The 17,175-nt window shown below is 37.8% G+C and overlaps 2 protein-coding genes across 5 annotated transcripts in view; one reads left to right on the forward strand and one right to left on the reverse strand.

Moving 5' to 3' along the window:
- Positions 1-12,196, forward strand: part of ofd1 (OFD1 centriole and centriolar satellite protein) — a 24,607-nt gene extending 12,411 nt beyond the window's left edge. For all 3 annotated transcript variants that reach the window (XM_061879091.1, XM_061879092.1, XM_061879093.1), the window contains exons 15-23: positions 38-149; positions 2,809-3,477; positions 3,763-3,922; positions 4,025-4,116; positions 9,220-9,357; positions 9,448-9,599; positions 9,673-9,852; positions 9,925-9,992; positions 12,076-12,196. In XM_061879091.1, the coding sequence (XP_061735075.1) occupies positions 38-149; positions 2,809-3,477; positions 3,763-3,922; positions 4,025-4,116; positions 9,220-9,357; positions 9,448-9,599; positions 9,673-9,852; positions 9,925-9,992; positions 12,076-12,127 (1,623 nt within the window). In that variant the 3' untranslated portion in view covers positions 12,128-12,196. The remainder of the gene's footprint in view (positions 1-37; positions 150-2,808; positions 3,478-3,762; positions 3,923-4,024; positions 4,117-9,219; positions 9,358-9,447; positions 9,600-9,672; positions 9,853-9,924; positions 9,993-12,075) is intronic.
- Positions 12,197-12,244: 48 nt separating this feature from the next.
- Positions 12,245-17,175, reverse strand: part of gpm6bb (glycoprotein M6Bb) — a 131,779-nt gene continuing 126,848 nt past the window's right edge. Inside the window, exon 7 of one of the 2 annotated variants that reach the window (XM_061879094.1) lies at positions 12,245-13,428. In XM_061879094.1, the coding sequence (XP_061735078.1) occupies positions 13,279-13,428 (150 nt within the window). In that variant the 3' untranslated portion in view covers positions 12,245-13,278. Of the gene's footprint in view, positions 13,429-15,417; positions 17,121-17,175 lie in introns of those variants that run through there. The other variant, XM_061879095.1, reaches the window with a different exon arrangement.

Below are 17,175 nucleotides of genomic sequence, written 5' to 3' on the forward strand. Positions count from 1 at the left end.
ATTCGTGTGTCAAGTAAAGCATCCTGTTTCGTGTTAGGTGGAGCGATACGATCAACTTAAGGCACTTCTTTTAGAAAGTGAGGAGAAGCTGCAGTGGATGACCGCTCATGTTGAAGACCTCAAGATGCAGATTCGCCAAACTCAACAAGGTAGCTCACAAAACAAAACCTTTGCTTTGACTCCCTCCAACAAGTGTCAATGAAAAATACTATTGGTTGTAAGATAAGAAACACTGAATCATGTCTACTGTTTAAAAGAGATAGTATAGTTTTTCTCGGGTGGACTCACTACTCTGGAGAGCATATAGTTTTTGTCGGGTGGACTCACTACTCTGGAGAGCATTAATTCAGACAAAGGCCTATAGTTCATTGCACAGTTCTCCATAAATCACCAATTCCTGTTGTTGTAATACAATAGAACATTTAAAGTCAAAGTTCAAACCACTAGTATGCGTTACATTGCAAAAACATGACCAAAATCAAGTATTTTTTTACTCAAGTTTTTATGTTGTATTTTAGTCCAGTTTATTTTAAACAAATATTATTAGTAATTACAATGTACTACTTCATACACAACCAAACTAAAATGTGTCAGACTTCAGTACTTCATTGAATTTGCTTAAATTGTTGCAATTGAAATTTAGTGGAAATATAAATGATCAACTCCAAAAAAATAATTTTAAACACCTCACAAAAAAATTAGAAGAAAACGTGTAATCATAAGCATAGAACCATAAAGATGACTTGTGCACATTTTCTATTGACCTAATTTTTAAAAAAGTACACTGAAAAAAGACTTACTGCTCATTACAATATCTATGATGCAAGTAATTATATCAGTTACAAAGACAAAACACATTTTATGCTCTAGAGAACACGGTGAGAGAGAAACTATCTTTGTTATTCCCTAATGTCTTTCATGTATGGAACATTCACAATAAAGAATCTTTGAAGTCTTTGATATAAAGCATGCTAGCATCATGGCCTATTGAAAAAAATGTTTTTTAAATGAAGACAACTAAGGAGTCGACAAGCATCACGGAACCGATCGTGGTCTTTTTGCAGGTTGTATTTTATCTAAAATTTCTTCAACTACCGGTACACTAAAGCTCCTGTATTTAATCTCTAAAATCCGCGTTGAATGTTTTTTTTTTTCTCTTGCACTTAACTGCACTTTTAAGTCACAATATTAGGTACACCTCGTCTTTATTTCTGCACTGTTCATTTGATTTTTTTTGCAGTGTTCATTATACTTGGGAAATATTTATTTTGCAATGGGCGGCGTGGCTTGGTTGGTAGAGTTGCCGTGCCAGCAACTTGAGGGTTCCAGGTTCGATCCCAGCTTTTGCTATCCGAGTAATTGCCTTTGTGTCCTTCGGCAAGATACTTTACCCACCTGCTCCCTGTGCCACCCACACTGGTTTAATGTAATTTAGATGATGGCTTTCACTATGTTATGTGCTTTAAGTCACTAGAGAAAAGCACTATAAACATATTAATAACTTTACTAAATATAAATCACATTATTTTGTGCATCTAATACGTTTTCTCTTACTGTATATATTTGTTAACCTAGTTTTTGTTAACCTTTTATATAACTACTTGCTTTTTTGTCATATTCTTTCTTACCTGCCATATTGAATGAGAACCAATATAAAAGTAATACAAATTCTGCCTTTCTTGACTTTAAGATAAATTGTTGTTGTCTTTCCCTTTTTGGTCGCTGGAATGGGGTCTTTGTTGGTTTGAATGATGCGCTTTACAGCCATTACTCCAGAGTTGCCTTTAAATGGATTTAATATGACATACAGCGATAAGATGGTTATTTTTTTTTCATTTTATGGCAAACAGAATTTGCAAACAAGGTAAATTTTAGGGGCAAAATATAAAAATCTTCTGGAGAAAGAAAATGGCAGCCAAACCTCACAGGTGTGTGCATTTTGTCTACCCACTTACATTTCTAACCATGTCATCGGCTCCTCTCTAACCCAATAGACACCCACACACACTGCTCCTCAAACATTATGTCTCCTAGAGCAGTGGTTCTCAAATGGGGTACGCGTACCCCTGGGGGTACTTGAAGGTATGCCAAGGGGTACGTGAGATTTTTTTTTAAAATATTTTAAAAATAGCAACAATTAAATATTTTATAAATACATTTATTGAATAATACTTCAACAAAATATGAATGTAAGTTCATAAAGTGTGAAAAGAAATGCAACAATACAATATTCAGTGTTGACAGCTAGATTTTGTGTGGACATGTTCCATAAATATTGATGTTAAAGATTGATTTTTTTGTGAAAAAATGTTTAGAATTAAGTTCATGAATCCAGATGGATCTCTGTTACAATCCCCAAAGAGGGCCCTTTAAGTTGATGATTACTTCAATGTGTAGAAATCTTTATTTATAATTGAATCTCTTGTTTATTTTTCAACAAGTTTATAGTTGTTTTTATATGTATTTTTCCAAATAGTTCAAGAAAGACCACTACATATGAGCAATATTTTGTACTATTACACAATTGAATAAATCAGAAAGTGATGACATAGTGCTGTATTTTACTTTATCTCTTTTTTTCCAACCAAAAATGCTTTTCTCTGATTAGGGGGTACTTGAATTAAAACAATTTTCACAGGGGGTACATCACTGAAAAAACATTGAGAGCCACTGTCCTAGAGTAATATATTCCAGGATTGCAGTTGTTCACCAAAACAATAAACATATTGATGTTTTAAACAACTATGTGCTCTTCTCTAATCCATCCCTTACGCTTCTTCTTCTTCTCTCTTGTACACACGATGGCAGCTCTTGAAAACGAAGTACTGCGTAACTCCAAGCCGTCTCTGGTTGATCGCTCAGTGTTGAATTTCAGCAGCGACAAGCTGGTTCCCCCTGATATCTACGTGGACCGGGCCTTGCTGAGGCCACAGGCAGTATACGATCACATGAGCGAGATGGAAGTGCACACGCAGGGTGACCAATCCCACTGGGACGACTGCAACTCTGACCTTGAGATGCTGGCTAAAACCAACGCTCGCATCCAGGAGCTAGCGAGAGAAGCTGAGGCTTTGGATGAAGCTTGCAGGAAGTACCAGCAGGGGGCAGTGCCCGCCAACATCTCAAACAGACGTCCTCCAAAGCCATCTCGTAGGGTGGACTCTCCTCTGCTGACACAAGCTACTGACCTGTTCCACCCTTACGACTGTCAATCAAAAACCATATTAAGGCCGCTCTCTCAGAAAACAATAAGGACCCCCTCAGCTGCAACCTATGACACCAGAAATGCCTTCACAGCAGCTCAGCACAGAGTGACCTTCTCACAAGACCAAAACCTCAAGTCCTCTGGCCTCTCAGCAGGTAGTAGTCTTTCATCGACTGAACCTCAGTCTGTGGGAGATGACCTCCCCCAGAGAAGACGCTCATCCAGGCGTCCGTCCTCCCACGGCAGAAGACAGCGTCAAGACGCAGCAAAAGGTACAAGAATATACACTTCATTAGGTACACATGCACAATCTAATGATATCCAATACAACCGAACTGCAGTTTTCACAATGGCAACTCCCACTCCCAATGTTAATACGGTTATAAAAATACACCATTGGTACTTGAATGAGTGGATGAAACACTTGAAATTGTTACGCCAATAATGTCAGCTTGTTTTGGATCTGATTAAATGGCATAGGTGTAACTTACATTCTGGCCAGGAAATATGCAGCCTCGTAATGCTTTCAGAAACATTTAAGTCTTTGTCCTCTCCAGAAGTCGTTGTGTCCGCCTTGTTCCCGGACTTGTCACATGACAGCTACCTTCACTCCGCCCCCCACAACGAGGTGGCCAGCTCACATGCACGTGAATTCTCCCCCGAGCTGAGCCCACCTCCCAGTCCTCAGCTCCAAAGTACGGCGCGAAACCCTCAGAGGTACCACATCCGCTGCTGCTTCGTTGTTGTTTTTTTGCAAGAACAGTGATGTGAATGAACGTGAGACAGTCAAAACTGATTTCTTTGTTTGGACCTTTGCAGCGCGCCAAATCCACCTTGTGTCTCCTCCAGCTCGCAGTCTTCCCCGCTGCCCGAGAGAATAAGCATTGAGGATCTCACAGGGATTTCACCAGGTATGCTGATAGGTGTTTATTTTACTTATTGTCCTGCACCTTTGTCTTACTGTATGGGATGATGACCCTGCAGACATTACCTCATGGGTCCAATGTTTCCTGGACAAAATGGTCCTGGGGCTTATTAACATATTATTGTTGCTATAGAGGTGGGAGTCTTTAGATCCCCTCATGATTGGATTCCGATTCTTGGGGTGGCAATTTGATTCAGAATCGATTCTCGTTTCAACACGATTCTCAAAAGATATTACCGTATTTTCTGGACCATGTGGCGCACCAGATTATAAGGCGCATTGCCGATGAGTGGGTCTAATCAGGTCTATTTTCATACAAAAGGCGCACCAGATTACAGGAATAATATTTTTTTTCTAAATTGAGCACTTCCTTGTGGTTTACATAACATATAATGGTGGTTCTTTGGTCAAAATGTTGCATAGATTATGTTTTACAGATCATCTTCAAGCCACTTTCTGACAGTCGCATCAGGATGTGCCGTTTTGTGGGCGGTCTTATTTACATGGCTCACCATCGGCAGCGTCCTTTCTCCGGCATCTTTTTTGTAGCGGTGTAGCGTGCAAGGACGGGGTAGAGTGCAAGGAAGAAGTGTCAAAAGTTGGTGCTCACTGTTTTAATGAGATTCAGACTTTACTTAAATAAATAACGGCGCAGCATCTCCTCATCCGTGGCTCATGAGTGCAATAACAATGGAAATGAGTCCCGTGAAAAACCGACCGACCAGATCTCTCGAATAACTAAAGTCCCTTAGGTAAATAATGTAAACTCACTACACCATAGTTTAACGCTTTCATAGTGAGTTTACTGACATATATACTGTAAATAAGATATTAACACTACTTTATATTAGAAATGGCAACAGCGGAGGATGAATGTCCCATAACAAGAAGATAGAGAGAAAAAAGAAGCTTATCGATTACGGTGTCGGCATGGACTACAAAGGTGGACACGTACAAATTTTCAGGATTTATGCAGATTCCAAATACGGGTCAGCAGGTACCAGGAGGTAAGCAAAGTTGCTTTTGCATTATATTGCGAAACAAAATGCCAGATAATATGTCTTACCTTATACACACACACCATAATACTGGTATGCATCAAGCGATGCAGCTTCATAGCTTACCAAAGTCGTACTAAAACATTTTGATAGATTTTTGAGCGCAGTGTATAATGTTCGATATATTCAATGGAACAATTTGGTGTTGTTTACTTGAGTGAACACATATCTCTTTTGTGTGATGGCCATCATTTTGCAGTCCACACATATCTCTTATGTGTGACTGCCATCTATTGGTCACACTTGTCATTTCACCATGTACCATATAAAATAGATTTGAGGTCGGTAAGCACAACCAAAATTATTCTGTACTTTAGGCGCACCGGGTTATAAGGCGCTCTGTCGAGATTTGAGAAAAAGAAATGATTTTTAGTGCGCCTTATAGTCCGAAAAATACGGTATTTGTTGGGTAAATTATAGTACAACTTTTTCAAAGCCAGTTACAGGTTATTGTTTCAAACGATCCTTTTGGCTGCTGACATACAACTAACAGGCAAAATGTTGGCCTAAAAACATAACTTTGATAATGTATTTTTACAATTTTATTTACAAAAATCATAGTGTTAGTCTGTCTAATTAAAATAAAAATTTTAAGAAGATTGTTTTTAATTGATTCATTGTATAAAAAACATAGATACGTAATTTTTTGTTATTGTAAAAAATAATTTATATTTTAAGGTTAAAAAAAAACTAAAATAAAAGTTACTTATTTAAGGAGCCGTTAGCAAAATACATGCCTAGAGTGCACCAACTTTCAAATGTATTTTACAGCATATCCTGCCCTCATAAGTACGTAGTTATGCACGTAACACGTGCACGCGCATTAGCTTTAGGTGTTGTTAGCTAATAATAGCAATTTGGATGACTAGCCTTAGCTGTCATTGTATGTATAGTCCATCATAACAACATGACTGCAAATTGTTAATTGCTTCTGTATGTTTGCACACGTTCCCTGCGCGTGCATGCAGATGAGACCGGCTGAGTGACCGCCATTAACACCAATCATTTTATTTGGGCCGGTAAACATAAATTACATTAAAAAAAATTACATAAACTTTGTAATTGTGAAAAGTCTAGACAAGTGTCAAACATGTATTCTAATGGTTCTTGTTACGGTTTTTGGTTTAAGAAATATTACTGTAAAGAAGTTCACCTTTTACAAGATGCTAGATCATTTTATGGGGGTGTGAAAAGGACTGCTCTTGTGTCTGAAGGCTCTTAAAATATTACTATATTAACAATTAAAAAAATCATTACTATGCCATTGCTGCACATCTAGTGTACGTAACGCAACCAACAGGTGTTAAAAGCTCAGCATAACTATTTTTTAGGACATTTCCAAACACAAGCACGGAAAAGGGCAGTTATGAAAAAATAAACAATTACTCCGAAAAATTAAAAAGTAAACAATTACTTGAAAAAAATAAACAATTACTCCGAAAAAAGCATATGCCGTTGATAGGTCCATAAAATCATTAACTTTTCACGACAAACTTCACATAGCTTGAAGTTAACCTGTGCTCCATACTGTACAAGTGTATTCCTCTACCGCTTAAACTCACTGGATATGAAGCCAAAACAGTGTAAAACAAAAGCGTCACATTACAAAGCAATGCTAATAAATCTTGTTTTACCTACTGTGTTATGTTTGTAACTTTGTTTGATGTCAACAGATTTCTGTTTTTTATTTTAGTCTGTTTAAGGTTACACCAAAATTATTTTGGGCGGAAGGATTCAGGGGACTTAATTGTCACATGAGATGTCACAAAATTTAGTGCCCATGGTCCCAGATTTAGCCCAATGTGTACCACAAGAACAATTGTATGTCTGTCCATCCATCCATCCGTTTCTACCGCTTATTCCCTTTGGGGTTGCGGGGGACGCTGGTGCTTATCTCAGCTACGATCGGGCGGAAGGCGGTGTACACCCTAGACAAGTCGCCACCTCATCGCAGGTAGTATGTCCATAATATTTTAAATAGAATAGGATATAAATAGAGTAGGTTATGAATAGCGTAAATTAATAGAAAAAGATTAGAAATTGGATAAAATATATTAGAAAATGTATGGATGGGTGAATTTATGGCAATATACTGTGATCTTGTCATGCAAATACAATGTAAAAACGACAGCAAATCAAAACAAATAAAAGCCCAGTTCAGCACAGCTGGGACACGTGTGCAAGAAACAATGATCGATGCATAAAGAAGTATTGTGTGATGACATCTTCCTGTGTCTTCTTGAGGGCAAAATTTGACGGTGGCAGAGGGGTTAGTGCGTCTGCCTCAATATACGAAGGTCTTGGATTCGATCCTGCGCTCGGGATCTTTCTGTGTGGAGTTTGCGTGTTCTCCCCGTGACTGCGTGGGTTCCCTCCGGGTACTCCGGCTTACTCCCACCTCCAAAAACATGCACCTGGGAATAGGTTATTTGGCAACACTAAAATTTGCCCTAGTGTGTGAATGTGAGTGTTGGCCCTGCGATGAGGGGGCGACTTGTCCGGGGTGTACCCCGCCTTCCGCCCGATTGTAGCTGAGATTGGCTCCAGCACCCCCCATGACCCCGAAGGGAATAAGCGGTAGAAAAATGGATGGCTGAATTGAAATTTGGAGGCGGGTATTACTTCTGTTTGCTGTATTTTCGAGTTCACATTAAGTCATTGCATTAGCTCACAGCTAGGTAGCCATACTGAGATGTTTCAAAGGAGCAACGTGAGAAATATAACTATTGAACATGCGTGTAATTTGGTGTCAAACATTACTTACGTGTGTCCTGATAGCTTATACATGTTTTTTTTTTTATTTAAATTCAATAAAAAGTTACTCATTTTACAGCAATACATTCCATTTTTGCCAGAATGTCGTAATATGTTGCCTGTTGTACAACTCTCGACTAAAAGCTTCATGATGCTGCCCTCCCTGGTTTATTTAATTAGCAACAGGCTTTGTGCCGTTGATAATCATATTTTATTAATGTAATTTCTTTTAGGCAACAACCTGTTTAAGAACAGGGATTTTTGTTTCTTCTTAAGACAAAAGATGTAAATGAAATCCGATTGTTTTTACTTACATAGTGGCAAAAATCACCATCACCGTGGCAATCCATCGCAAAATCTTCAGTTGGATTTTAATTTTTTTAAGACACATGAGAGGGAGCTTACTTTTATTAACCTTTGGTTTTTAAGAAGAAAGATAAAATAATTTGTGTTTGTTTTATGTATAATACTAATTATTGATTAATTTCAGATGTTTTTAAATCAATTCATTCACTTTTTTAAATACAATTTTAAATTAGATATGTATTTGTGTCATTTAGGCGGAAAATGTTGTGTTTAAACTAGTGCTGTCAGATTATCAAAATGTTAAATCATATTAATCACACTTGAATTTGGATTAATCAGGATTAATGCCAGGATAATACTTGCTTGCATAATATCAGGTAACATGAAAAAACAGCAATATGTGGACACAAATGCAATTTTTTTTTTTTTGTCATAATGTCATACAGGAAATGTTTTTTTAATGTTTTACTTGAATTCACGTCATTTATTTGCTCAAAACATGGTAACAGTTTTAGCTAAAGTCCTGCCGGGATTTATTTTGAAGTGAAATTTGCCAGCGTGCACGCTATCTTTGCACTGACATATATGCATTGACCTGATCACTGACCGTATATCAAACTGCTCCGCTTTTCAGGTAAGCATCCAATCAATTGTGTATTTATACTTGGTATATACATGATTAATTTGCTAACTTTTTGTGATACACACATGAGTTTTGCCCTAGATTAAATCAATTTGTATACTTTTCCTCCAAATTGAAATACATGCGATAATGGTGACTTAAGGTAATGTACAGACTACTTTTAATGAGTGTGTGTGTGAGCAGCCTACCAAAAGTTACTCCACACAATCACCAAGATGAAGGGCCACTGATTATGTATTCTTCGGGCTTCTCTGGCCTTGTCGCATTATGGGCGATGGGGGGATGGGGGTGCAAAGCATAAAAGATCCCTTTGTGTGTGTCCCTCCAGAACCCGGCCACATTCCAGAGCTTCCCTTGGACACTGCCGTCCCTCTCTCCGAGGAGGCCCCTGGCGGCCCCTCTGTCCTGCGCCTACAGTCTCCGCCAGACCTCCCAGAAGCCCCGGTGAACTCTGGGGGCCAAGTGGGTGAGTGACTGTCTCCTCCCGTTAGGTGACAAGAGCAGCTGCTGCCAAGTACTGTAATGTAAATGCTGTCATATATTTGCTTTGCACAAGCTCAAATCCCAAAGGAATTGGAGGCAGAGGAAGAGGATGAGGAGCAGCGATGGGAAAGAGAGAGGAGAGAAAAGCAAGAACTGAGGCGACAGGAGCAGGAGGAGGCCAGAGAGAGAGAACAACAGGAAGCAGAAAGACTGGAGAGAGAGACCGTAACTAACACGTTGTTTGTTTGTTTATAAACTACTTTCAATTACGACTTTGAGTGCACATGTGCCGGCACAGCTCCTACAACAACAACAACAACAACAACAGGAGGAGGAGGAGGTTGAGGAGGAAGAGGAGGAGGGAGGTGACGAGGACAGAGGAGATGAGGGCGAGGCGCAGGCTGATGCCCCAAATGAAAACCCCTTAGAGAAATACATGAAGATTGTTTTGGACGGGCGACAGAAGCAGCGTGAAAAAGTGAATCGCATGTTTTCCTTTATTCTCAACTTTCCACTTTCTTCAAACTATTTAAACCTTTTTTTCTGTCAGCGATCTGCAGGGGAAGAAGAACACCCGAGCCCAGAGGTCAAGAGTTTGTCTGAGGAGAAAGATAATAGGTAAAGTCTTAAATGATGCATTTTAATAACTGTACCAGCCTTCATAATCCATCCCTAAATAACCATTCGCCGGTCGTCTTCATGACCTGCTTATCCGGGTCCAGGTTGCCGGGGCAACAGTCTAAGCAGGGATTCCCAGACTGTCTCTCTGGCCTCCTCCAGTGGGGGACACAGGGGCCTTAAACCAGCTAGGTCCTCAGTCTATGTCCTGGCTGCCTGGAACACCTTTCCAGGGGCCTCATGTACAAAGCTTGCATCCGCACAAAAACCTGCCGTACTCCCTTTTTCGCTGCAAATTTGAGATGTATCAAACGTGACGTTGACGTAGAATTGTGCGCTGTCTCATGGCAACTTCAGAGCTGTCGTATCCCCATTTCTACAGGATACTTAAGCTACACACACAAGTGATGCTGGGTAACAGTTTCACAGAAAAAAGTGCCAACTTTTACACTTCAATAATTGATATGCCCATCAGAAACATATGAACAATTACACAATTGGATTTGTGCATGCGAACACTTTCATTTATCTGAATTTTTACTGGTGGACAACATTTTCTGGATTTGACGTCTATATTTAGTAGAAAAGCCACACAACTCTATACATGTGGGCACGTGTCAAATACTGTGTATGTACCAAAATAAGAGGACTCTGAATACAAGATGAAATGTTATACAGTATATAAGAAATATTTTACTATATATGGAACTATTTTTAAGACAAAAAATGCACCTTAAATACTCTATTGACCCAAATACTGAAAAGAAGACCTTTATTTTTCAAGATACTTTATTGCTATGCAAAACAGAAAAGACAAAATGATACGTGTTTCTTGAAGTTTTTAATAGCAACTGAAATAGCAACCACAGGCTAATGGTGAAAAAACACAAAAATTGCCTGAAAATGCCTATTTGAGTTTAATATGCTTAAACACATATAAATTCAGTTGTATCCATCAAAAATATTATTGTATTTATAACTCATAGTTTTACAACAAGACTGTTCAAAAAATGTTGCATGAAGTGACTGTGTGACGTAATCATCTCATTTTCATAAATAGCGGTGATGCATGTGCTTGTAATTTGGATGGACGCTACAGAATTGAGCAAAACAAACGTAAAGCAGAACAAATATGTTTAAAAATTAGTCCTTTCAAATCCGAGGATGTCGTAGTGGTTTGCGCAGCCCTTTGAGACACTTGTGATTTACGGCTATATAAATAAACATTGATTGATTGATATTTTTAAATTTCGATGAATAGCTATTAATGGGGGTTGACTACTTGCTTGCGTCATTTAAATGAACTAAAATATTTTGACACAAATGCAATTTTATTGTCCAAATATCACACCAGAGATGTTTTAAAAACCTATTACTCAAATTCATGTAATTTAATCTTTCAAAACTTGATACAGTTTTTATCTAAAGTCCCGTTTGGGAGTATTTTGAACTGAAATTTGCCAACAAGCAAAGGAGTCATCTTTGCACTGACGTATGCATTGTCCTGATTGCTGACCGCATAACTGGAACTGGAACCATCCACAGTTAGGGTAAAGTAGCATGTACAATTAAAATAAACTTTGTACTTAATCTGCACTTAAACATGAATCGTGCTATCAATTTTGTGCGATTAATCACATGCATAGTGTTAGGAGTTCTTCTTTTTATGTTTTTATTTATCCAGACAGGCAAGGCAGTGCACTACTTATTAAGAGCAATGCATGTTCTCATGTTAGGTTAGAATCCAGTGTCCAGTAAAAGTCACGAGATCTGTCATTATTTAAAAAAAAAACAGACTCAAGGCGTCCGAATAGTCGCTAAATATATCGCTTAATTATCAACACTAGTCCCTCCTGCTACGTCTTCTTTTTCTCTGTCAAATCTGTGCGTATGAGGTTTGTTTAGAACCATCTGCTATTCAGAGGTGTAACTGAAGCTACATTCACATACAGTCCCATAATAATGTGTTTGTGGTGCACCACTAATACAGTACTCATTTTAGGCAACATTATGTCCTCTTTATGATTGTATTATTTTGTTCCTACTCTTAACTAATCTAACGAGCACGTCTCTGTTTCCACAGCATTGCGGCGTATTCGCACAAGGGTGAAGATGCCGATGATGATTTCTGGTGAACAGGTTCCCAAACACTGGTGACATTTATGTTTTTCTATTGTGTGGATGAATAAAGGACATACACGATTGTTTTGTGATGAATGAGTTTTAGCATCAGATGAGAAAATAAGGCAATGTAGTTTTTCAGTACTTTATTTTTCATAGAAAGTTGTGTAAAACCAAAGAGGAGATTTTTTTTCTCTCCACTTCAACAGGATGTTTTTTTTTTTTATGATTGATTGGTAGGTAGTTTTATTTGTTTTTGGTTGATTCAAAGTCGATTTTCCGCACTTAAACTTTGACAATTAATGCAAGCTGATACGTTAGTGCAGGAGTCCTTAACGCCCACAGAAAATACATGTGTACTAACAAAATGGATATACTATTGGATATCTACTGAGCTGGCAGTTGTCTTTAAAAATAGACACACTGGCTACTACTAAACTGAGCATACATGACTGTATTGTATCAAATATTACTGCATAAACATGTTGTACTCATGCAACAAACGCACACCAAGTTAACGGAACTAGGAAGATGAATATGAGATTACGCCACAGTTAACACATCAAAAACAGATGCAACTATAGAAAAAACATGAAAACACTTTAAAAAAGGACATATCTTCCAAGCACACTTCAGGTGTGATAAAAGCCTAGGGAGATCAAATTATTTTCTATTCCATGAATTTTTCATTTGCTGCAGCCCATTTTCTAGCCAGCAACGTTACCATCATGACCTAAAAAGGACTTGGTCATGTACAGTATCGGTGTATGCCCACTGCACAGTAGTAACCTGTGGTATGCGGGTGTACCTAATGTTGTATAGTCGAACATTCTCGACGCTTCCATGATCATCGGGCTGCAGCAGACCCCTGAGGTAGAGTTCATGTAGGCCATGAAGTTGATTTGTTTGCATACAAAAGCACATATTTAACTGTCTTCATGATTTTTTTTACTTGTCAATTCACAGCACAGTTTCATATGATGGATTGTTGTACAACAAAAGACAATAGAAAATGTGTGAAAGAATCCCGTAATACTGCAAGGTGAGTTAAAGCGGAAGCGGCGTGTGGCGTTAGTCTGTTAGTACGGCACAGGTGGTTATTGGAGCGCAGCATTGTGTGCCCTTTGCGTGTTTACTGTGTGTGTGTGTCTGTCTCATCACGCTCTTATGTGTAGGAATTTAGGCATTCCTTGGAGTGTGACGTGATGTCCTGCAGCTCTTGCTCCTCTTTCATTTTGATGTCTTGGTAGGCATGCATTTGACTGGCGTCCTTAAGGTAGGCCCAGTTTGCTGAGAGAATCATGAGGAAGTGGATCTGGAAGAGAAGGGTGAAGTGAGGCGGATGGCCAGTGAGCAGGGTCAAAGAAAAAAAGAAGCAAAGCAAAGTTAGCTATTACTATTATTATTATTAACTACAGCTTGTCACACGTTTAGACACCTTTCAAGCAGGGCAGGGAAATAACAGCAAATACTTGAGTTGTTTTAGGTTTTGAAAGTTTTCATAAGGTTTTCAGATTTGCTGGTCGAGTCATACATTCAGATTTGAACCCCTGATTAAAAGGTGACCCCTTTCACTTTGACGTCAGACCATACAGTGGGGCAAAAAAGTATTTAGTCAGCCACCGATTGTGCAAGTTCTCCCACTTAAAATGATGACAGAGGTCTGTAATTTTCATCATAGGTACACTTTAACTGTGAGAGACAGAATGTGGGAAAAACATGCAGGAATTCACATTGTAGGAATTTTAAAGAATTTATTTGTACATTATGGTGGAAAATAAGTATTTGGTCAACCATTCAAAGCTCTCACTGATGGAAGGTTTTAGCTCAAAATCTCACGATACATGGCCCCATTCATTCTTTCCTTAACACGGATCAATCGTCCTGTCCCCTTAGCAGAAAAACAGCCCCAAAGCATGATGTTTCCACCCCCATGCTTCACAGTAGGTATGGTGTTCTTGGGATGCAACTCAGTATTCTTCTTCCTCTAAACACGACGAGTTGAGTTTATACCAAAATGGATACATGGATGATACAGCAGAGGATTGGGAGAATGTCATGTGGTCAGATGAAACCAAAATAGAACTTTTTGGTATAAACTCAACTCGTCGTGTTTGAAGGAAGAAGAATACGGAGTTGTATCCCAAGAACACCATACCTACTGTGAAGAATAGGGGTGGAAACATCATGCTTTGGGGCTGTTTTTCTGCTAAGGGGACAGGACGATTGATCCGTGTTAAGGAAAGAATAAATGGAGCCATGTATTGTGAGATTTTGAGTCAAAATCTCCTTCCATCAGTGAGAGCTTTGAATGGTTGACCAAATACTTATTTTCCACCATAATTTACAAATAAATTATTTAAAATTCCTACAATGTGAATTCCTGCATTTTTTTTTCACATTCTGTCTCTCACAGTTGAAGTGTACCTATGGTGAAAATTTCAGACCTCTGTCATCATTTTAAGTGGGAGAACTTGCACAATCGGTGGCTGACTAAATACTTTTTTGCCCCACTGTATATTTATCTTGATACAAAATAAGACAAGGCAAAGAGGGACTATTGATGTTTAGATATTGCCATTGTTGTTTTTCCAAAGTTGATCAATATTTTTTGATGCCAATTTACTTTGATGCTTCTAACAAATACATCAAATTTGGCTTGTAACAAAAGCACAAGCAGTAGACTGACCCCCTCCCTCTTTGTCAAGACATATTTAAAATCTAGCAACAAAGTATTATTTACAGTGAAATTAGTGGTAAATGTTAAACAATATTTTATTCGCTGTTGAATGGCTGTTTGAATTGGCATCCAACTTGCTAACAATCACATAATGAGTGGGTGAATGACAGGAAGAAAAGCTCTGACCGGTGTCCGTGTAGAATATAAGCCAACATGTATTTTTAGCACCCTTCAACAGCAAAAAATACTTACGTATGGGTCAATATCGAGTTACACCTCAGTAAAATCTTTTGATGTTATTGCTTTTCCAGATCTTTATTATGTCAATGCCAAATACATGTTTTTTTTTTTGCTTATATATGTTAAAAGTCCCCACACCATGGTTTGTTCTTGTCTATTTTCATTGGCGACTGCAGGTGGTCTGACGTCAGGTGAAAAGGTCTCAAATGTTACAGTGTTCATATTAATAGTTTGGCCAGAACAGAAATGACACATTAATAATGATGAGAATGAGAGTGAGTGCAGAAGAAAAGGTTGCAAGCTTTTCAAGGGTTAGTGCAAAGGTTGTGCATTTGTGTGTCGCTTATTTGCTTTCTCGTCAGGATTTCAAAGAAGTAAAAAACAGTTTGTTTCCTTGTTTGTTTTTTTTAAACAAAGATTGTTTATTTCAAATGGAATGTAAAGGCTACAGTCTTTCAAAAAACGTATAATTAAATATATGAAAAATGTAAGTGACTATAAACAGACTTTGAAGCATGCAGGCTCGATGTTAAAGATTACAAAAAATGGCTCTTTAATGGCACTTGGAGAAAATTTCAAAGAAATGTAAACTATCAAAAGCAAAACCAGCAAAAATGAGGGGAAAAATGCATTTTTCTCTCTCAAAAAAAGAGAATTATGGCCACACTGAAAGGAAAGAAAATGTACAAACTAGGAGAATAAAGTCTTAATTTTATGAAAATATATTTAGAATGCTTCACGAATCAAAATTATTTGAGAATTTGTTGCAACATAATGTATTTTTTTCTTATAAAAAGGTCACGTAAGTCAAGATTTGTAATATTACGACCATTGTTGCTGTTTACAATGTTGGAATATTACAACTTTTTTTCCAGGTTCCCCCCCCCCCCACATGAAAACTAACTTAAGTTACCACATTTGTTCACTTTGTTAAATCACAACCCGTGTCTTTAAAAAAGAAAACATTTTAACAATGAAGTTAATTTCCAAACTTTGACCTTTTTCTTATCAGAACAAACTGACAACTTCATTTATTCACTTGAGCTTTTTTTTAGTTTCTTTTTTAAATGTATTTTAAGATGACTATTGTTGTTATAGTAATTTTTACAACGTCATGTTTTGTAAAACACAACATTTTTGTTGTAATATTGCAACTTTAATCCAGCAAGATTTTTTTTCTAGTCAAAATCATTAAAAAAAATTTTTTTTTTAGTTTTCTCCCAGGTTATTTCTTTAAGGATTGTGATTTATTTTCAACTATTTTAAGATTCTGACTTTCAACAAAAATACAATATTTTGTTGTTACATTTCCACTTTGTTCTCATAAGATTAAACATTGTTAACCTTTTTTGTAATATGTTTGCAACATACAGACTTGTAAGATTACAACTTTTTTTCTTCCAACATTAAGACGTCATTTTATTTTTATTACTATATATTCCGCGTTTATTTTTTTCTGAAAATGTTTCTAGTGTTTTCCTCTTTAGTGTGGCCCAAATACTCTTAGGTACAAAAAAACCCCACCAAAAAAAGACTTGTAATGAGATACATGCCGACTGTGAACGAAACAGGCAAGACACAAGTGGTCACATGACACTTATCAGCATGATTACTGATGGAAAAACTTAGCATATAAACATACAAAACAACTTTAAGGCTCCATTTTGTTCAAATTAATCATCTCTAATATTTAAAGGTATGCTATCAGTAAACAAAGTGTATGGAGTCAAATGTGACGACTAAATGTGTGTTTTAGCTGTGAGCTGGAGGAGTATAAATAACACTGTTGTAGTCCTTGGAATGTGTTCTAGAAGTGAATGCCAGGGAACAAACTACTGTAGGCATCTTAAGGCGTCCTGGAAAGTCTATAGTCAGCAATTTACACTTGAATCTAGGAGAAACTCTGTCTATTCTCTGCATTTTTACTTCACTTTGTGATCTGTGTGTGTGTGTGTTTGTGTAAGGGTTGGCGCTGCGCCGTGCTGTTAAAAAAAACAAAACGAGCTTTAAAACTTAGTGCAGCAGTCTTCTCGACTCTTAAACTTCAAAACGGCAAAGTTATAAGTGGTAGCCATCATGAAGATCAGCTGGTGGAAGAGAACAAGAGAAGGTGGTGAGAGAACATGCCGGCGTAGTCGCACC

Source organism: Nerophis ophidion, linkage group LG19 (genome assembly GCF_033978795.1).
Source record: "Nerophis ophidion isolate RoL-2023_Sa linkage group LG19, RoL_Noph_v1.0, whole genome shotgun sequence".
NCBI lineage: Eukaryota > Metazoa > Chordata > Actinopteri > Syngnathiformes > Syngnathidae > Nerophis > Nerophis ophidion.